At 37.2% G+C, this 23,183-nt stretch overlaps 1 protein-coding gene across 2 annotated transcripts in view; it reads right to left on the bottom strand.

Annotated features, from left to right (window-relative positions):
* Window positions 1-23,183, bottom strand: part of itfg1 (integrin alpha FG-GAP repeat containing 1) — a 214,244-nt gene that overhangs the window by 145,403 nt on the left and 45,658 nt on the right. For both annotated transcript variants that reach the window (XM_073836919.1, XM_073836920.1), the window contains exons 7-8: window positions 18,329-18,375; window positions 1,552-1,633 (exon numbers count right to left, since the gene is read on the bottom strand). In XM_073836919.1, coding sequence (XP_073693020.1) covers window positions 1,552-1,633; window positions 18,329-18,375 — 129 coding nt within the window. The remainder of the gene's footprint in view (window positions 1-1,551; window positions 1,634-18,328; window positions 18,376-23,183) is intronic.

The following is a 23,183-nucleotide window of genomic DNA, read 5'->3' as shown; positions in this document are numbered from 1 at the left end:
GTCATTATGTATATTAACAATTATTTGAGACAAATGTGATTTCGTGGAAAACTAGGTTAGTGTTTTCATAGGCACGCATTTTTGTGTGAGCTTGTTGAGATCATAATGACTTTAAAGTACTCAGGCTTTTTGTGTATGATGGACAGTTTTTTCCTCTGTGACTATTACAAAGTTGGTAAGTGTATGATGACTAATGTTTTAAAATATTCAGATTTTAAAAGTCATGTAGTGAATTCTAGACATAAGAAGGTTGTTCTTATTTTGCAATGTGGAAGTAAGCTAATTTATCTGAATGTGTGAGACTTACAATTCATTAGCAGCTAAGGGTAAATAACTTGAATTATAATAAAGTGCAGTAAATGGTAAAACTATTTGCACTACAAAATAAAATAACTGGCAGTGAATTATACCGGAAGCCTTGCATATTTTGTCTGCATCCATTCTTATATTAAAAATAAGGTGAATTCAAAAGGCAGCCATTCATTCATTACATAAACAAATGCAAGGAAAAAGGGTAACTGCAATTCAGTAAGAATATATTTTAATGATATCATCACTGTCAGCTACATTATCAATATTAAACATTCTATCAATGTCAATGCAGATTTTTCCACAGAAAAGATCACAAAAAATGAAACCTACGGGTGCAGCAGTTCATGCCATTTTAATTACAGAAAATTAATAAAAAGACTTACAGGAACTCAAAAGCTGCCAAATAAACATGCTATTTTAGTATCATTGAAATACTATTAGTGTTTTCATTTTAACTTTGATTAAAGTTTTAGTAATTTAGTTGCATTTTGTCTTTATAGTTTTTAAGTTATTAAAAGGAAAAAATGCCTTGGCAACTAACTAAAATGAAATAAGGTTAGCTTTTTATTTGACTTTTACTTCAAGCACATTTCACATTTTTAATCATTTTAACTATAATAAGAGTCCTCAAAAAGCATAATTACATGACTGATTGGGAATTAAATGCAAACCTCCATCCTGCTTAAAACTCAAATCCTTTGAAGCTCTTTGCTGTGAAAACACTAGAACAGCTTGAAGTGACATTCTCCAAAATGACAACAGAAAAGAGATCAGAGGAAACAGATTAAAGAGTGCAGAGAAGAGCTCTTGTTTGGTCAGATAAGTTAGCTTTGAATATAAAGGCCAAGCTCCTGAGCCGCAGCTCGGTTGAACACATTCAGTCTTAGGTCATTTCACTTTGCTTATCAATCATTTATGCTATGTGAGATTTCACTGCCGGTGCCATCCCTGCTATCAGTGGGATGCTTCTGGAAAGGGGAAATTTGTATTGTTAATATTTAATAGGATCCTGCAGGAGCTAATATTCAATTTGGCGCCATGTGTGTGCGTTGAATCTCTGTAGTGCACATGTATACCCGTTAGAAACTCAGTTCTACTTTCAGATTCTGAACTGCATAAGAATTGAACATATTATGCATGAATTATTTCAGAAATCACAGCCAGTGTTTGGTTGCATTGGAGTGCATGCATGTAAATCCACCTCAAAACACAAAACAAATGGGCCACACACAGACTCACCGAAGTCTACGAATGCAGATTGACCCATTTCCTGCACATTCTCCGGTGGCTTTCCAGGCAGGCTTTGGGTGTAGTTCCCATCCTAATGAACAGACAGATTTAACAGGATTAAAACACACACACTTTCATTTCTTTTAAAAAGTACATTTCCTTTCATGCAGAGCTTACAACTGTATCAAAAAATGTCCTTGAGCAGCAGGAAAAACGCCTCTAATTTCTAAAGTGTCAGTGGAGCTGTCAGCACAGAGCTAATAATTTAGTCTATCAGCCGCTGTGGGCATGAACGAAGGGAAGCCCGTACTGCCATGGGTTAGGGATCATTGCTGGGCCGTCTGTACTTCCTGATGGACATTACGAGACAATGCAGCAAGACAAAACAAATGTGTGGTCTGACAGCCTGACCAGCTGAATTTAAAGGGGAAGTTTCAATCTGATTGACAGGGCATGAGGCAGCTGGGCAGAGAGAGCAGAAGGTAACTGACGGCAGACGTGCGGACTGAAGGTGATTGCCAGGTAGGCAGCAGGGGTCACCGGATGATGGCTAATTGGAGTAAGGAGGGGTCAGAGGGCAGGGTAAGGCTACTGTGCACATTGATTAGCCCATGTAAGCCAGAGCACAGCATGGCACTGGTGATCAAAGCACGTCTTGAAAACCCACTAAGACAGGAGCTTCAGAAAAGCCTGGGAGACTATAGCCTACATGCTAAACACAGTCATCCACACAAAAAATGCTATGCAGCACCCAAACTGTCCACCACAATAACTTCAAGAAGACAGCAGAGAGAGACATATATTTCACAAGGACCAGATCAAAGCCATATTACTATTGAATGATGAGTCATTCGTTACGTCAGATGCTTGCTGCAGGTATTACAGGGTACAGATAGAGAAGACAGGTAGAAGAGCATGTCAGATTGAATGAGAATGAAAGGATGTCAACAGAATAAAGAGAAGGTGAGAAAGAACTACACTTTTTTAGATATCACCATCATGAAGCTGCAACCTCATGCTAAACATCAATCTACACTTCATACACCATAATGACAAAGCACAAACTGATTTGTGTTAATAAGCTTTTTATTGGGGGAAAATATTAAAAAGGAAAAACTGAAATAATTATATTGCATAAGTATTCATACCCTTAACAGTTTTCTCCACGCCAAAATGAACATTTTGTCATCAATCACTTACCCCCATGTTGTTCCAAACCTGTAAAAGCTTCACAAACTGCGTATTCTATTCTCTGTCAGCTGCACCACGCGGATACGTCTTCTACATTCTTTACACTTTAATTTTAACAAAAACAGCGCATCCGTGTGGTGCGGCTGACAGAGAACAGCATATGCAGTTTGGGTCCAGCGGATGTTTTCCAAAATGCTGCTACGGTGATGCTGATGAGACGAATTGTTGAATAAAGTCTTTATTTTTATTTTCTTTGTGTACAAAAAGTATTCTCATCGCTTCATAAAATTCAGATTGAACCACTGATGGCAGATGGACTATTTTGACAATGCCTGTCATACTTTGAGTCTTGACAGTGGTATTTGCCTGTCAGTCAAGCCTCCGGGTTTTCATCCAAAATATATTAAATTGTGTTCCGAAGACGAACAAAGCATTTACGGGTTTGGAATGACATGGGGGTAAGTGATTAATGACAAAATTTTCATTTTGGGGTGGAGTAACCCTTTAACTCACTATTTAGTGAATAATCACTTTGCAAAGTGATTACAGCCTCAAGTCTTTCTGGGTATGATGTGACCAGCTTTGCACATCTACATTTTGGATCTTCTTTGCAGATGGTTTGTCAGGTTGGATGGCTCTTTCATTTTTAGGTTTCTCCACAGACCTCCAGAGTTCTGGCTGGGCCACTCAAGGGCATTTTCAAAGTTGCCCATGAGCCACTCTTGCAGTGTCCTAACAATGTGCTTTGGGTTATTGTCCTGTTGGAAGGTGAACCTTCTGCCCAGATTGAGATTTAGGATTCTGAATCAGGTTTTTATTAAGGATATCTCTGTATTTTGCTGCATTAAGCTTTCTTTCTACCCTGACCCCAAGTCCTTGCCGCTTAAAATCCCCCAGAAGCATGATGCTGCCACCATCAAGCTTCACCATTGGAATGGTATTGTGCAGGTAATCAGCAGTGCCTGGTTTCCTCAAAGACATGCTGCTTGGAATTGAGGATCCACAGACCAGAGAATCTTGTTTCTCACAGTCTGAAGGTCCTTTAGGTGTTTTTTCTTTTGCAGATTCCAAGTGCGTTTTCATGTGTCTTCCCTGAGGGGCTTGAGTCTTGCCACAGCACCATACAGCCCAGAGTGGTGGAGTGTTGCAGCGATGTTTGTCCTTCTGTATTTTTCATCCATTTCAATATATGGTCATCAGATTCTTGGTCACCACCCCAACCAAGGCCCTTTCTCCATACATTGCTTAATTTAGCTAGCTCTAGGAAGAGTCCTGGTTGTTCACAACTTCTTCTATTAAAGGGTTATGAAGGCCACGTGCACCTGAGAACCTTCAATGCGGAATAATTTTTTTGTGGTCTTCAGACCACTCTTTTGACTTCATGGATTGGCTTTTGTTCTGATATGCTTTTTCAGCTGTTAGACCTTATTTAGACAGGTGTGTGCCTTTCCAAGTCATGTTCTATCAATTGCTCCAACTGAAGTAGAGAAACATCTCACAATGAAACTGAAATGTTCCTGAGCTAAATTAAAGCGTCATAAGAAAGACAAGAGTATGAATACTCAAAGGATAAGCTCATTTCCAGAATAAAAATTTCCTGATAATTTACTCACCCCCATTTGATCCAAGATGTTAATTTCTCTGTGTCTTCAGCCACAAAGAAATTAAGGTTTTTGAGGAAAACATTCCAGGATTTTTCTCCATATAGTGGACTTCAATGGTGGCCAACGGGATGAAGGTACAAATTGCAGTTTCAACGCAATTTCAAAAGGGCTCTGCACAATCCCAGCTGAAGAATAAGGGTCTTATCTAGCAAATTGATCGACCGTTTTCTAGGTTGGCTTCACACATTACATAGTCACGTACAGTCATGTACAGTAGGCAGAAATACCGCCCCAGTGTTTACAAATTGAACATGCAAAGAAAGTCAAATGCCCTTTACAAAAAAGATAGAACAACAATGTTGGACAATTTTGAAGTTGGAGGTGAAAATGAGATGGAGATGTCGCCCTACCCTACCTTTCTGAACCGAAGAACACAGACGAAAAACCGTGCGTGACTTTTCCAACATAATTACATAATGTGTGAAGATGCGCATGCACATCACAGAGCTAGTGCAAGACAAGCATTTGTGGTTCAAAAGTATATAAATTGTATTGTTTTTTTTTAGAAAATTACTGATCATTTCGCTAGATAAGACCCTTGAAGCTGCGTTAAAACTCCAGTTTGGACCTTCAACCCATTGGCCACCATTAAAGTCCACTATATGGAGAAAAATCCTGGAATGTTTTCCTCATCATCCTTAATTTCTTTGCGACTGAAGACAGAAAGACGCGAACATCTTGGATCACATGGGGATGAGTAAATTATCAGGAAATTTTTATTCTAGATGTGAACTTATCCCTTAAGCAATGTTTTTTAATACATTTCCAAATTTTTCACAAATGATTTTTCTGCTTTGTCATTGTGGTATATAAAGTGTAGACTGAAATAAAGTGATTTAAAACGGTTTAACTAAGCGATAAAGTGTTTCAATAGAAGGCAGGCCTTAAACTGCTTATGTTCCCCAGTCATTCTCGGGTTCCAGCATGTTTTCTCCAACGCTTCACAAGATCACTCCCCCTCCACTCCCACCAACCTGTAACTGACCATAAATCGCTTCATTACCTCCAGTACCATCTGAGGCTCAGTCAGCACAAAACACCTCGGTCTAATCACTTCAGCTCGGCCAGATGCAGCATTTCTGTCAGCTTTCAAAGTCTTTCAAAACCAAGATGGCAGGGTGGTAATTGGTCTCATTATATGTGATGACACATACTGCTTTGGATCACAATTTGAGGGGAATAGGGGAAAAGCATAAAAACATACTAAAAGAGTCTCTGTGGATCTTGCTTCAAATATTAGTTCTAAATAATAAAATTCTAGGTTTTGTAAAGAAACAAACTGGGTCACATAAAACATTGAGGCCAGCTCTGGCACATTTATTTAATCTTATAATATATAAAATATTCAACTGTGTTTAGAAAATATTCACAGATATGCATACATGAAAACAGACATATTTGGCACCATAATGGACTATGTGTATTATTTGTCTTTTTGTAGTGGTTGTCCCACTTGATAAACGAAGCTGGTTTATGCTGCAGCTCTTGGCCTGAGGGATTTGTTCGTAATTCTCATGAAGCACAAAAACTCAAGTGCCTCCTTCCTTCTGTGTGGACAGTGTTTATCTATCTCCATTGAAAACTCCCTTGAGCCTTCGCGCTGAAACTGCAGGCACGCATCTGGCGGTCATGTATAATATCGATTGGTGTATGATTGCGGGAGGCAGTTCAACTGTAATGTGATTGCGGCTTATGTAAAGATAATGGTGACTTGACTTGCTCACCCTAATCTTCTCAGAGTAGAATGAGGCCGTGTTGAGTCACGGGGTCTGTCTCATTGGATTGATTGAACACTGATGTTAATAGGAAGGGGCTGTAACTGTGGTATGCTGACCTCAGGGGGTTGTGAGTAACTGTGTGTGTATTGCTGGAGAATGGCTAGATAAAATCAATGTTCTTAAGGGGAAAGTGTCTTTCGAGACAAAACATTTGAGGTTTTACAATTAAAAAGATTTTGAAATTGGAAAAAAAAAGAAATTGATTGACATGAAAATAAAAATATATTTCGAAGCACTTATTTAACCCTCATGTGGTGTTCAAAATCCTATTACACCTATGGTGTTCCCGGTCAAAAATGACAGGCCTATAAAAAAATAGCTTATAAATCACTCATTTAACCACATTTTCACCCAATCTTGGATTCAATCTTTTTGTCAACTTGTTTTCTGTCAATTAGGACTGGTTTTATATTTCTATTTGCATCTAATTAATTGTGGGCCTCATTTATCTGAGAGTAGGCATCTAATTTTTTAAGTAAAAAAATCATTATTTTTGAATAATTTTGGAAATATTAAAAAAATATGAACAAATATTGGTTCTGTTGATCACACTAGTCTACTTTAATGGTTCACCAGGAAGTTTGTTTTGAAAAACTTTTATTTTGTAAAAAAAATGGCACATAGTCACACTTGTGGTGTTCCCGGTCAAAAATGACAGGCCTATAAAAAATAGCTTATAAATCACTCATTTAACCACATTTTCACCCAATCTTGGATTCAATCTTTTTGTCAACTTGTTTTCTGTCAATTAGGACTGGTTTTATATTTCTATTTGCATCTAATTAATTGTGGGCCTCATTTATCTGAGAGTAGGCATCTAATTTTTTAAGTAAAAAAAAAATGAGAACATCACAGTTCCAAAACAAAATGTCATAATATTTTGTCTGGAAGGTGTGATGAAACAAGAACATGAAAGAGAGATTCTTTTGAAGCAGGGTCACTGCAGTCACAGCCAGTTTGTGCGTGAGTGTGAGTTTAGGTGTGTGAGCGTGTGTTCGAATGTGGTAATGTCAGATTGATGAATGGATATTAGATAAAAAAAGATTATCACTGTGAAAAAGAATGTTTCTTTCAGAAAATAGTTTGTTTGTGTGTGTGTGTGTGTGTGTGTGTGTGTGTGTGGCATACATGTATCCATGCATGCACATGTCCAATGGCTCTATGTCTGCAAGCACACATATACATATGTGACCATGATAAACATGCTCCTGACAACTAAATTTTTCTCTGATTTTCAGTCTCCCCCATTCACTTTCAATGACCAGGAGCTCGGATAAATGACTTCTACAATTAAACCGTTTGAAAATGAAATACAAAACCAGTCCTAATTAAAAGAAAACAAGTTGATAAAAAGATTGAATCCAATTTTTGGTGATAATATAGCATAACAAGTGATTTATAAGATATTTTGTGTAGGCTCGTCATTTTTGACCAGGAACACCACAAGTGTGACTCTGTGTCATTTTGTACAAAATAAAAGCATTTCAAAATAAATTTCCTGGTTAAACATTAAAGTAGACTAGTATGATCAACAGTGCAATTTATTTTCATATTTTTCTCAATATTGCCAAAATTATTAACAAATAATGTTTTTTTCACTCAAAAACTGAGGTGCATAAGCTCGGATAAATGACTCCTACAATTAAACTGTTTGAAAATTGAATACAAAACCAGTCCTAATTGAAAGAAAACAAGTTGATAAAAAGATTGAATCCAATTTTTGGGGATAATATAGCATAACAAGGGATTTATAAGCTATTTTGTATAGGCCTGTCATTTTTGACCGGGAACACCATAGGTGTAACAAGGTGAAAAAAACAACACAAAAAAGTGAAAAATAAATAAATAAAAAATGTGGACAAGTTGTTATAGTCTCTGTGAACAAAGTCACTAAGTTTCAGTTCAATGCGATAACATTAACTAGTATTTTCAGGAAAAAGAAAATCTTCTCCAGTCAAAAATGACATGAACACCACATGAGGGTTAATTACTGTTCTATTTTTGCTCAGGCTTCTTACATATTGAGTTCACCCAAAATTTCTGTCATTTACTAATCCTTATGTCATTTAAAATCAAAAGTGTCTCTTTTACTGGATTTTTACTGGATAAAAACTGAAATATTTTGATTTCTACAAAAGTTTTGGAATGACATGAAAGTGGGTAATGACTGTTCACAACAGATCTTTCATTTTTGGGTTGAACTAACCTGTAATATAAGGATACATTTGAGGTCAAAAGTTTACATACACCTTGCAGAATCTGCAAAATGTTAATTATTTTACCAAAATGAGAGGGATCATACAAAATGCATGTTATTTTTTTTTATTGAGCAATGACCTGATTAAAATAATTCACATAAAAGACATTTACATACAGTCCACAAGAGAAAATAACTATAATTATAATAATTTAAAAAAATTACCCCATTCAAAAGTTTACATACACTTGATTTTGAATACTGTGTTGTACCGTGTAGACCCTTCTTTTGACACTGAGGTCAATTGAGAAGGAGAAGGTTCAAATGCTCACTGATGCTCTAGAAGGAAAAATTATGCATTAAGAGCCAGGGGTGTAAACTTTTGAAACTTTCCCTCTGTTGTCCTCAGTGTGAAATTATAGTCATTGCTTGAAATCAAATATATAAAAATGCTAAAAAAACAAAAACAAAGAACTTGTGGGACCTTAAGGATTTTTTCTGAACAACAGCGGGCAATTTAACTGTTCAGGACAAACAAGGGACTCACTAAACCTAAAAAACAAAAAAACAAAACAAAACAAAACAAAACAAAAAAAACAAACAGCTGTGGACCATTCAGGTAACAACACAGTATTAAGAATCAAGTGTATGTAAACTTTTGAACGGGGTAATTTTTATAAATTCAGCTATTATTTTCTCTTGTGGACTATGTGCAAACATCTTTTATGTGATATATCCTATTCAGGTCAGTACTAAATAAAAAAAATAACATGCATTTTGTATGATCCCTCTTATTTCGGTAAAATAAATAACATTTTGCAGATTCTGCGAGGTGTATGTAAACTTTTGACCTCAACTGTATTAGCTGTTTGCTGACTTAATCCATCGTCGAAACACATGGCGGCTAACCTGATGTCGCCAGATCACGCACAAATATTTCCATATTCCATATTTTCATAAGTTTCTGTTAGTCTAGGCCTGAATTTAGATTATCATATAGACAGGAAACGTTTTATAGTCATTCTGATCTCCCCGGTTACAGGCAGTTAAAAATGGCCAGGCAGCACTATTGCAATTGTAAAAGCTATAAAAGAGGATGTGCCATAATATTCTCTGAGGGCTGTTGGACTGAGGCGTTTTGCTAATGCTTACTAAATGCTGAACCTCGCAGTTTGCCGATCATTAGCAAACAGAAAGCATTCTGTTATAATAGGCGCTACGCATTTTAAGAGATTTATGGAGTGAATAGCGTTAATTAATTGTTGTTTTTCAACAAAAAAGCTCTTGCTGCTGTGCCATAACCATGTTAAATCCCTGTTTAACAAGGACAACAAAGAGGAAACTTCAGAGTAAATAAATGGAGAAGGACAGAATACATCAGCCTCCCTCTGGTCTCATTACATGCATGTATTTGAAATTTATTGTATGCAGAACACACAGGCATATAGTAGGACTACACATTATTGGTTAAGGTGATAATCACGAACGATTATTTTGCTCAAAATTATAACCTTGATTATTAATCACGTTTTTTTACATTTAATCAGAATTATTCCACTTTAAATTAAGCACAAATCAAGAGTGTGTCAACTCACGCAGGATTTATTTTACCTCCTCTAGTTTGCTGATTTATGATTACATTCTATGCTTTATGAAAACTGGTAAAATCTTCTCTCAAAAGCTTTAACAGTGATATTCCTAATATAATTTTCAATTATCACACTACCAGTCAAAAGTAACACAATAAACAGGAACATTTTGAAATGTTTATTTAATATTTTAAACAACTGTTTTTTATTTGAATATATTTTAAAATGTAATTTATTCCTGTGATTTCAAAGCTGAATTTTTAGCATCATTACTCCAGTCTTCAGTGTCACGTGATCCTTCAGAAATCATTCTAATTTGCTGATTTGTTGCTCAAGAAACATTTCTTCTTATAATTATGTTAAAAACAGCTGAGTAGAATATTTTCAGGTTTCTTTGATTAATAAAAAGGTCAGAAGAACAGCATTTATCTGAAATAGAAATATTTTGTAACATTATAAATACCTTTATCATTCTTTTGATCAATTTAAAGCATCCTTGCTAAATAAAATTATTTATTTCTATAATTTCTAAAAACCCAGTCAACCACCCCTTTAAAACAAAATAAATTAACTTGTGCAACAATTTAATCACAAAAATTGAGGATCATGTCTGGATTTATTACAGTTCATTACTGAGAAGGTTTTGTCACAGATGACTTCGCAGCAAATAGCACAAGCTACTTTTTTTGGAAGGAACTCAAACTGGCTGTACTGCAATATATGAAAATATCAATATGTGAAAATATCACAGTGGAAATTGCTCACTTCTAACCTACATGTTTGCCTGTGTTTTTAGACATTCCACATTTTTTCAGGTTGCCAGGTTGGGAATAAAAAACACATGCATTTAAGGCGAGACAGTGCAGGCAAAAACACAATTTCTTTCAATTTTCTGTCAATTTTGAGATTTTTGGCTTTTTATGTAGTATTTTTTGCAGGCTAATGGAAAGAAAGCATTAAAAATACACATTTAAGTGTTTTTTTAAAGCACTTTATCCATTTCTGTCTGTAGATTTCTATTACATTACATATATTTAAAGGCTGTTTTCTCAAAATGAGATTTTTCTCCTGCACAAAAAGACAAAAATCTCCACTTCAGTAAAACTTCCATACACCAAACTTTGCAGTTTTATTACCATCTATATTCTGAAGTTTTTTCCAGAGGGGTTTGTTCATATATAATTTACCTGGTCTTATACAACACTGAATGTCAACAAAATGAAACAAGGATTTCGAGCCTGGCTTCATCCAATGTTGAGATTTTTTGTTTTAGAAATGTATGCAAATTAGCACATTTAATTAGATAACACCTCATTTGCATTTTTCAGCATAGCATTACAGAAAACACGCAATACAAAAATGTTTGTAATTATTAATGTAATCAATCAACTGTGCAAGTATGGTGATATCTAATTTAAACTGTTGGCATATACCAAAGTTTGTGGAGGCTATTTACCAATGCAAAATAATGGAAATGTCAAATGAAAAAAAGAAAAAATAGCATAAATATAGTTAATTAATTGAAATTAGAATAAACTGTGATCTTATTTTAAAGGGTTAGTTCACCCTAAAATAAAAACTGTAAACTTTTGAAACTTTTCCCTTAGTTATCCTCAGTGTGAAAAGATGGTTTTCAAAATCATACAGTCATTGTTGGAAAGGGTTCAAATACACAAAAATGCAAACAAAATGAAACAAGAATTTTGAGCCTGGCTTCATCCTATGTTGAGATTTTTGTTTTAGAAATGTATGCAAATTAGCACATTCAATTAGATAACACCTCATTTGCATTTTTAACATAACATTACAGAAAAAAATGCAATCACATTTTTAAGAGTTAGTTCACACCAAAATATAAACTCGGTCATTAATTACAATTAAAGACCCTGAAAAATAATTAGGACATCATTAAAATCCATACAACATCAGTGGTTCAACCTTAATTTGATGAAGCTACAAGAATATGTATTTTTTTTCTTTGCACACAAGAAGATTTCCTGTTGCCTCATAAAATTATGGTTAAACCACTACTGTCACATGGACTGTTTCATCAATGTCCTTACTATTTTTCTGGGCCTTAAACGTGTTAGTTGCGTTGCTGTCTATGCAGAGTCAGAAAGCTCTTAGATTTCAACAAAAATATCTTAATTTGTGTTCCGAAGAAGAATGAAGGTCTTACGGGTTTGGAGAGCAGCCTGGAAAATGGAGCGCAGCTGGAGGAAAACAAAACTAGAAGTATTTCGTATTGCATGGCTGGCAAGTACCCTATCCTACAGAAAAGCTTAGATCTGATTACTTTTCGTCTCTTTTAGAAGAAAACAAACACAACCCAGGTATTTCTTTAATACAGTGACTAAATTAACAAAAAATAAAGCATCAACAGTCGTTGACATTTCCTAATCAGCCAGATCATTTCCATAATGACCAGTGCAATCTACCAAAAGCAGCGCAAATTACCACCTGCTTTAAGACATGCTTTTTTTGGGGGCGTTAAATAATGGCGCAAATACCAGTAATTTCACAAGGAAAAATGTTAGTAATCACACATAATAGTTAAGGCCACCTAACATAAAGTGTGACTGAATTTTCATTTTTGGGTAAACTATCCCTTTAAATAAGCTTAATTGTGCAGTCCTAATATATAGTGATATTTGCTGATGGCAGGAGTCGGACATATAGAAGCACACATGAAAAATGAAAGAGATTTCTCAAAATTATCACATGAATATTATATTTTTGCAAACACCTGTATCTAAAGCTATATACAGTCAGGTCCATATACATTTGGACACTGACACACTTTTCATAATTTTGGCTCTGTATGCCACTAGAATAGTTTTAAAATGATACAATCAAGATGAAATTGAAGTGCAGACTTTAAGCTTTAATTCAAGGGGTTGAACAAAAATATAACATAAAATGCTAAGGAATTACAACCATTTTTTATACACAGACCCCCCATTTTGAGGGGCTCAAAATTGGACAAATACATATAATCATAAAAAAATGTTCATTTTTAATATTTTGTTGAGAATCCTTTGCAGGCAATGACTGTCTTAAGTCTGGAACTCGTGGGTTTCCTCCTTTGTGGTGCTTTGCCAGGCCTTTACTGCAGCTGACTTCAGTTGTTGTTGGTGTGTGGGTCTTTCTGCCTTTAGTTTTGTCTTCAGCAAGTGAAATGCATGCTCAATCAATTTGAAATCAGAAGATTGACTTGGCTATTGCAGAATATTCCACTTTTTTTACCTTTAAAAACTCCTTGGTTGCTTTTGCTGTATGTTTTAGGTCATCGTCCATTTGTAATATGAAGAGCCGCCCAAACAACTTTGCTCCATTTAACTGAATCTGGGCAGACAGTATATCCCTATACACTTCAGAATTCTTCCGGCTGCTTCTGTCTTCTGTCACATCATCACTAAACACCGGTAAACCCAGTGCCACTGGAAGACATGCATGCTCATGCCATTACACTGCTCCACCATGTTCACAGATGATGATGTTGTAGGCTTTGGATCATGAGCTGCTCCAAGCCCTCAACATACTTTTTTCTTCCCGTCATTCTGGTACACGTTGATTTTAATTTCAGCAGTCCAAAAAATGCTTTTCCAGAAGTGGTCTGGCTTTTTTAAATGTTTTTTGACAAAGTCTAATCTGGCCTTGTTTGCACCTTGTGGTAAACCCTCTCTATTTTGCTCATGTGAAGTCTTCTCTTGATTGCAGACTTTGACAGTGACACGCCTACCTCCTGGAGAGTATTCTTCACTTGGCTGGATGTTGTAAAATGTTTTATTACCATGGAGAGGATCATCCAATCATCCACCATACTGTCGTCTTTTGTGAACATCCAGGCTTTTTTATGTTGCTGAGCTCACCAGTGTGTTCTTTTTCTTCTCAGAATTCACCAAACTGTTGATTTGGCCAATCCTAATGTTCCTGCTATCGCTCTGATGCATTTCTTTTGTTTTTGAAGCCTAACAATTGTCTGTTTTACTTGCATGCAGAGCTCCTTTGACCGCATGATGAGTTCAGAGCAACAGCTTCCAAATACAAATTGGCACACTTAGAATCAACTCCAAACCTTTTACCTTGTTAATTGATGTAGAAAAAAAGAAGGAATAGCCCACAACTGTCCATGAAACATCTTTTAAGTCAACTGTCCAATTACTTATGGTCCCTTGAAAAAGGGGGGAGGTACATATTAAAGAGCTGTAATTCCTTAACCTTTCTACCAATTTGATGAAACTGCCCTAAAAATTAAAGCTCAGAGTGTGCACTTTAAGCCCATATTCATTGTATAACTGTAACTTGAATATGTTTTGGTCAACAGCTAAAATAATAAAAATTGTGTCAGTGTCCAAATATATATGGACCAGACTGTACATTGCATTCAAGGTACACGTTTTTATCAGCACTTGCTGTCCCTGGAAATCAAACCCATGACCTTGCCGTTTGAGCTACAGGAAAGCTAATATGTATGCTGGGTTAAAATATCATGAATGCTGACAGGAGTACAGTGTTACGATCTACTCCATATTCATCCACAGAGGTCTGAAGCCTCTGGTAGTATACATATTGTATAGCGAGCACATAAAGATGGCCTGATTGAAGCTTTGGATTGTAAATACAGGCTGCGGGTTGATCGTGTGGCTCCTGTGCGACCGACACAATGCATGTTTAAGTGCCGCAGTGCACTGATTGAGCTTTGGTGCGGCACCCATGATTGGGATCACAAGCGAGTGACACGCGAGCAAGTGCAACTTCAACCGGTGAACGTGTGAGGACGCATTAATGTTACAAGGGCAGCCATAATTACACGGTCATGGTGTTTTCACCAAACAGTGGGCTAACTCTATCACCTGAGCTCAGGGAAAAACAAATAATTCACCGAGCTAAAAAAAAATCAGAGGGCTAATTTTTTCTAGCTTGTTTGTTTGGTCGGGCGGCTCCGTCTCGCTGCTAAAATGACTGATGGCGTCTTGTATTACAGTAATGACTTTGCATGCAGTCTACAGCTGAAGCTTTTCAATTTAAACAAACACTGGAGCTGCTGTGTGCGCGTGTGTGTATAATCAGGGCTGGGAATAAGTGTTTAAGGAGAGCGAGAGGAAAGTAATTAAAACTGAGTGTGCTACAGGAAGCACAGGGCACTGGCCTGTGACCAAAGACTGTTAACTCAAAAACCTCACAGTAAATAGTGGTAGGATTACTGCGGTTTTACTGGGAGACGTTTCCCTGCGAGTTGTGTGTGAGCAAGTATGATTCTGAGGGGCGGTGTGTGTTTGTTTATGTGTGTAAGAGTCAGTAATCAAAGACTAGTCACCAATCAGCTGTGTTTTTCATTCGGATCCCTTAAGCCTCTTTCAAGGAATATGAACTAAGCAGAGTCTAAAATGGCTGCTGCCTCAGATGTGATTAGCAATTGCCCATCGCTCCCCCTCTTTAATCATCCACCCACTTATCTCCTCCTTTTCTTTATTTCCACCCTGCCTGTCTGTCTTCACAGCACGTCATTTTATCCATCCCTGCACTTCTGTCACCAACCTCTCGCTCTCAGAATGAAATGATGAGGCGCCCTGCGGGAGGGGGAGAGGTGATCTAACCCGACTCCCTCCCTCTGTATCTCTGAAGCACCATCAGCGGCGGAGCGGCACAGACTCATGCGACGCTGGAAGAGAACAGAGGGCAGTGGAAATGCTTCCGGAAAAGCTGCGGTGCTTTAAGACGAGGCACCACTGACCTTTTACAGTTGGCTTGGGTCACTGCGGCACATAGCAATTCTCTCTCTCTCGCTCGCTCGCATCGTTCAACTATTTATCATCTGCTATTTCTGTAGTTTCCCACCTGCTCCGAGACGCTTCTTTATGAAAGTCTGCCTCAACTTCCTTTACTTTTTCACCTTTGATTTTTCTAGGTTTTCTCCTCTTTAAGTCTTTCCATCCATCTTGCTGCCTGTCTTCACACTTTTTTTTCCAGCTCTCCTTTCTCTTCCTCTGTTTTCTACATCAAATTTGACCCCTCGCTCTTTGTTCTTTAGGCTTTTACAAATTGAATCCAACTCTGAATGTATAGTGGAGCTGTGACCTAGAAGTTACTCAACACAAGTAGGAGGACCACACATACATGAGGGTACATATTTTTGCTCCTAATTCTGTTTCATTCCCATTCCATTTTATACAGTACTGTTTAAATGTTTGGGGTCAGTAAGATGAAATTAATATTAATATTAATAAAATAAATAATAAAGGGATAGGTCACCCTAGTTTCAAAAATGACAATTCTTTAATTACTCACCCTCATGGCTTGCCAAACCTGTAAGACCTTCATTCATCTTTGTGACACAAATTAAGATATTTTTGACGAAATCCGAGAGCTTTCTGACCCTGCATAGACAGCAATGCAACTGACACGTTCAAGGTCCAGAAAGGTAAGTTAAGGACATCAATAAAATAGTCTATGTGACATTAGTGGTTCAACTGTAATTTCATGAAGCTACAAGAATAATTTTTGTGTGCAAAGACAACAAAAATAACAACTTTGTTTAATTTCTTCTCTTCTGTGTCAGTCTCCGTCACACATTCATGACAGTCCTTACTACCTTTCTGCGCCTTGAACGTGGTAGTTGCATTGCTGTCCGTGTAGGGTCAGAAAGCTCTCAGAAAGTATCTTAATTTGTGTTCCGAAGATGAACGGTCTGATGCAGGAGCTGTTGTTCTCAGCATCCATCTCTCTTTGTTCATCATCTGTATAAGTCATCGTCTCTGTCGAAATTTTTACACGTTTTATGAAGATTGACACGGAAGATAAGAAATTGTTGAATAAAGTCATTCTTTTTGTTTTCTTTGCTTTTGCACAAAAAGTATTTTCATAGCTTCATAACTTTACAGTTGAACCACTAATGTCACATGGACTATTTTAACAATGTTCTTACTACCTTTCTGGGCTTTAAACGTGTTGCTGTGTATGAAGGGTCAGAAAGCTCTCGAATTTCACCAAAAATATCTTAATTTGTGTTCCGAAGATGAACGAATGTCTTACGGGTTTGGAACATTCATTTTTGGGTGTACTATCCCTTTAATATTAAAAATGAATTAAGTTTTGAAAAGAAATTCATACTTTTATTTAGCAAGGATGCATTAAAATTCACCAAAAGCGACAGCAAGAGACATTATAATGACATTATGGTTGGTTTAACCACTTTAAGCAAGATTAAGGAAAACAGCCCAACACCGAGATATAACTGCCACGCTCACGCCCTAAAGAGAGCAGCCCGGAAAATGAAGCGCAGCTGGGGGAAAACCAAACTAGAGGTATTTCGTATTGCATGGCAGGAAAGTAACCTACCCTACAGAAAAGCCTTAAAAATTGCTAGATCTGATTACTTTTCATCTCTTTAAGAAGAAAACAAATAATCCCAGGTACTTATTTAATACAGTGACTAAATTACCAAAAAAAATAATGGATCAACAGTCACTGACATTTCCTTATCAGCCAGATCATTTTCATAATAAAAATCTATCAAATTACCACCTGCTTTAAGAAATTTTTTTGGGTGTTAAATAATGGCGCAAAACACCAGTAATTTGACAAGCGCAAATGTTAGTAAATCGCATTGTGTGATTTATTTTAATACTCTCCTCACATAAATTTTGCGTCTGAAAGGGAAACTAATACAAATGCATATTCAATAAGGTGAGGCACAAAAATAACTGTCCATGCCTTTTTTAGCGTTAATTCTTCACTGCACGTCTTGAGTAAATCCTGACGGTACTATTTTAATGCCAAAAGATGTTTTTTGCTAGCTGTTAGTAAATCTGGCCCAAAATGTGATAAAGCACTGAATTAAGTTATTTAAATTTTTTTTTATGTAAACATGTCGTTCACAAAAGCGATTAGTTTTAATGTTATGCTACCAACAGATAAAATTTTATAAAGAAACGCTTGAGTTGACTTTCAATGAATTATTGCAGTTATTCATCAAATGATGGAAAGGAACATGATGTGCATATCCAGAGATGCTGTATAGTCAAGCACAATTTTAGTGTTTTAAAGAGCTGATTCAGGGGTCAGGATTGCTGTGATGGAGTGTGACTGTACGGTCTTAGTAAAGTGAGAAATTGAGTGCCAAATTGAGAAAGTTTGCTGCATAGGTGAGCACTTAGAACTGATCCGCAAGAGGTGCAATCACCCTTACAAACTGCTCATTTGTTTTGCAGCATTAGCTGATTTATATAATTCTTTAGCGAATCTTTGCTTATACAACATTGACAGCTCATGCAAAGAAATGACTGCAAGCAGTGGGAATTGGCTCTTCAATGTTAATACACTAGAGTTAAAGATTAAAGGGCAGGAAGTAATGCTCTAATCTACCTTATTGATCCAGGTCTCAAATCCATCTGCAGTGGTGAGGAACAAATCTGTGAGAAAAGAAAGAGAGATAAAGAGAGAGAGATCATTAGTTATTTCACAAGATGACCAGACCTCCTTGCTTTGCACATGTGATTCTGATTCAACTAAGCTAGTACTGCATTGAGTGTGAGAGCCATCATCAACAGGTGAAAATATAGATCCCTGTGACAGAAAGAGAAATGGACAAGCACCATCTTGCTGCTACCTCGTTCGGTCCTGCCACACAGTATTGCACAGTAAAAGACTTTGCCGACTCTTGATCAAATGGAAGGAAGCTGCAAGATTATCACAACAGACCTCAGATGGAAGGATACTGACAAAAGCACAGTTGAACCAAAGAGATCGAATACATGTGTGAAAGTGTAACCCATGAGCTCAGTGTATTGACATATTAAACACAAGCCCAGCTGTGAAACTGAACCTGAGCTCAATATAAACCGTGTGCCACCTTCAGTTAGTGTCTTCGAAAAGCCGACAATTTTTAGATGTTCAATACATCGATGTTGTTCCCTACATCACCATTACGACTTACGTGATTTCATCTGTTGTGTGTCCTTCTCTCAATAACCAGAACACACCACATGTATTATCAAGCATGATTCTCCTGACAGAGTCCGATACGGAGTTATTACACTGATTGGCACAGACGAGTGGTGTAATTTTCTCTTGCTGTCAATGTTCTTCTTTCCTTTTGTGCGATGATGGCTTCATTTTAGAGCCCTGGACATTGTTATGGAGATGGAGCAAGAGGCATGTAACAGCCCTGTGTTATTTTTGTGAGGTTTATGCTGCTTTCAAACTCAGAAGTCAATGATTCAGGTGTGCGAGGGTGGGAAAATGCAAGAAGAAGAGACAGTCGTATCACGGAGTTCATGTCAAGAGCTTTTTTTACACTTTTAAAACAAACAAGTTCAATGTTTTATGTAAATATACTGTATACTTGATTAACTCAAGACTATACATATGAATATGGAGTCATTATATTAAACTTCTATTAATGGGAGAAACTGAAAGGCACAATTGGCACAGTCATTATGTCACAGAAAAATTCAGTATTCCGAGATGTGTGCTTGGTACTGCACATAATCTTACCAACCTGAAATATACTTTAAAGGGATAGTTCACCCAACAAATGAAAATTACCACAAGATTTAATCACCCTCAAGCCATCCTAGGTGTTTATAACGCTTATAATGGCAGTGAATGGTGGTTGATATTTTGAAGCAAAATAAAGCACATTTGTCCATCATAAAAAGTACTCCACACAGCTCTGGGGGGTTAATAAAGGCCTTCTGAAGTAAATCAATGCATATATATATATATATATATATGTATAAATATATATATATATAATATATATATATATATATATATATATATATATATATAAATCCATATTTAAAACTTTATTAATAATCTCTAGCTTTTGCTAACTGTCGTGCATGTGTACACAAGAGAGCAGCTTTCCTGCAGATGATAGGACATTTCATTTTCATTTTTGGGTGTATTATCCCTTTAAGATACAACATTTATGGGACAGGTCATGTCATATTTTGTTGTAGATTAAACATTTGCTATTTAAATGTGATTTTGGTGCTTCTGATTAAAATTAAATTGGACATTTGTGTCTGAAAAGACAGTTGAATCCACTGATTCAGTGCAAATTGGCCGCAAAGATAGAGGCATGTAAACACAACAGTGATTTGGATTTTGAGAATAAAGGAAATGGTCATGAAAAAAACTAAATACTTGATGAACCTGATTAATATTATATGTGGAGCAAAGAGAAAATGTAAACTTCTTTCAAAGGACCACAATATGGCCTCTTAAGGGTGTGTTCACACTTGTCATGTTTGGTTAGATTAAAACAAACTCTGGTGAGATTGCTCTGTTAGTGCGGTTTATTTAAGTAAGTGTGAAAGCTGCCATCCAAACCCTGGTGCGCACCAAACAAGCGGACCGAGACTGCTAAAAAGATGGGTCTTGGTCCGCTTCCGAACGAACTCTGGTGCGGTTCGATTGAAATATGAATATGACACGGACCAAATACTTCTAAACGAACCAAAAAAAGTAAGTAATGACAAGATGTGATGCTATGTGACATAATTTCATGAAGGGAACAAATGGTGTATCCAAAACAAAATAAGCAGAGGGCAAACGTGGAGCAACAAGGATAAAGTGCCTTTTATGAGCTCTATGTGAGTTCACAGGTGGTAAAAATCAAATCATATACACGCACTTAGTCCAGCATATGGCATTAGGTAGGGGTGGCACGGTTCACAAAACCCACGGTTCGGTTCGTATCACGGTTTTAGGTCACGGTTTTCGGTTCTGTACGGTTCTTTTTTTTTTTTTTTACACTCCAGAAATTTACTTTGGCATATGATATGTAGATTAATTATCCACAATTTAGGATACATTATTTAAAAAAATGTTATATCATGTAAACATGCACAAACTGAATTGGACTTGACTTTAAGCACATAATTGGGACCATCTCTGAGGAAAGCTATAGGGGAGATTTTGATACAGCAAGAGAGAAGACATTGATGACATGCTTTTCATTTATTTGGCAAAAACAGGACAATGTGTATTGCTATCTCTACAGGAATTCATGTGCCTTTTTAGCACATAAAGATTGAACTGAAGAATTAACTTGCATTTATCAAACTGCCAACTTCAGTGCAGCTCTTACAAAAATTGTATCTTTTAAAAGAAAAAGAGATTCAATCTTTAAGCTCTGTCTTTTAAACAAGTGATTGGTTGGTTCATGTCACATGACCTGCAGTGCGCTTGCGGCATTCTGAAAAGTTGAGATGTTTCAAAGTCCCTTTAAGAGTATTCTATAGTATTTGGATGTTTTAATCTCGATGCGGCGTGGACGCGCCTGAAAAAAACGAACGCGTCACACCGCGTGCGCGTCGTGACCGCGTCGCTTCCATTATGAGCGCGCATACCGTGCGTCTACATTTGAAATTACGAACTTGAGCACACAAAAGACGCTACATGTGAACGGCCCCTTATACGACGCTGGCGCATCCTCCAACTCCAGGCAGCCTTCCTTATCTCTCCCACTTGCCATATTTTATACACGTGACGTAACCTGCAGCACTCCACTTTTACTGTCTGTATGTCCACACACACCTCTTATTTCCTGCAAAAAGGACACTCACTACGTGCACGAGGCTACATTGCGCATGCGTTGAACCGTTTGACACACACACGCTCCGAACCGAGAAAAGCGAAACCGAACAGTTCGGATGTTTTTTCATGTACCGTGCCACCTCTAGCATTAGGTGTAGCCAACTTAAAGTAGCACTGAGCAGACCGATCAGTGAATGGGTGCTCTTGATGTCATACAGCCACAGCGATATAAAATATACACAAAATATACACAAAATATACGTCAATAAACGACCAATCAGATTGTAAACGCATCACTATGCCTTTAGGTTCGGTATCCTTAGGTTCGCTGTCAAAAATGCCAGTGTGAACACTAAGCGGATCAGGACCAAATGTATCATTTTTCTTTTTGGTCCGGCCCAAATAAACCAAACGAACTGAACTACAAGTGTGAACACACCCTTAAAAGATTAGTTCACTTCCTGAATATAAATTTCCTGATAATTCACTCACCCCCATGTCATCCAAGACGTTCATGTCTTTATTTCTTCAGTCAGTAAAATAAAGAAAAAGGTTTTTTGAAGAAAAAAGGGTTTTTCTCCATGTAGTGGACGTCAATGGAAGCCAATGGGTTGAAGGTCCAAATTGCAGTTTTAATGCAGCTTCAAAGGGCTCTACACGATCCCAGCCGAGGAATTTTGTCTTTTTTTGTCCTTGTCTCATTTTGTCCTTTTCCTTGCGGTTCAGCTAGTGTGAAGGCAAGCATTTGTGGTTAAAAAGTATATATATATTAGGGGTGGAGCCGAACCCGAATACGGTATTCGGAAAGGCACAAATAGCGTGTTTTTTACGAATACTTATTTCGAACAAATACTTATATTAAAATATTTGTATTCGGGAACAAGAAAAACTTTATATCAAAAAGCTGCGTTTCCTCATGAGACCGCAGTCAGTGCATACCCGCGTGAGTGAGTGACATTCAGGAGTCGGGGGTGGGGTTAAAAGAGGTGACTGACACAGGCTGCTACACACAACAACTGAGAAGACTCGGCTGAGTGAAAAAAGACTTCACTGCATCACTATTTTTGTTGAATAGATTTGCTGTACCTTAACTGGGTTCTGGAGGCAGTTTATAGCTTTTGGGAAGCAGAGTTTGATCGGGAGATTATTCCATTAGGGGCCGTTCACATGCGCGCTCAAGTTCGTTGTTTCACATGTAGACGCGCGGTATGCGCACTCATAATGGAAGCGACGCGGACACGGTGCTACGCGCTCGTTTTTTCCAGGCACGTCCGCGCCGCATCCAGATAAATACATCTCAACTTTTCAGAATGCCACAAGCGCAGCGCAGGTCATGTGACCAGAACCAACCAATCAGCTTCACCCTTTCCCTTAATAACATTGAAAAACAGCCAAGTTGGAGGAACAGCTTATCATATCTGTACAGGAATAACCATTTTAAAATAAATTTAATAGCAGAGCTACTGCAAGCGATTTTTAATGCTGGAAATCCATTTATGCTTTGCTGAAGCTTCCGAGTCTTCATTGAGAGATCAGGTCATGGTTGCTTAGCAACGGCAGACGCCACGGGAAAGAAGTTCATTCAGAAGAAGAACAGTTCTTTTAAGTATTATTTGTTTTTATTCTGTCTGTTCAGCGTCCTCCAACAAGGATGGGTGGTGGTGGGGTTCAT

This window comes from Garra rufa, chromosome 3 (genome assembly GCF_049309525.1).
Source record: "Garra rufa chromosome 3, GarRuf1.0, whole genome shotgun sequence".
Classification (NCBI taxonomy): domain Eukaryota; kingdom Metazoa; phylum Chordata; class Actinopteri; order Cypriniformes; family Cyprinidae; genus Garra; species Garra rufa.
This window is presented reverse-complemented; position numbering and strand designations above follow the sequence as displayed.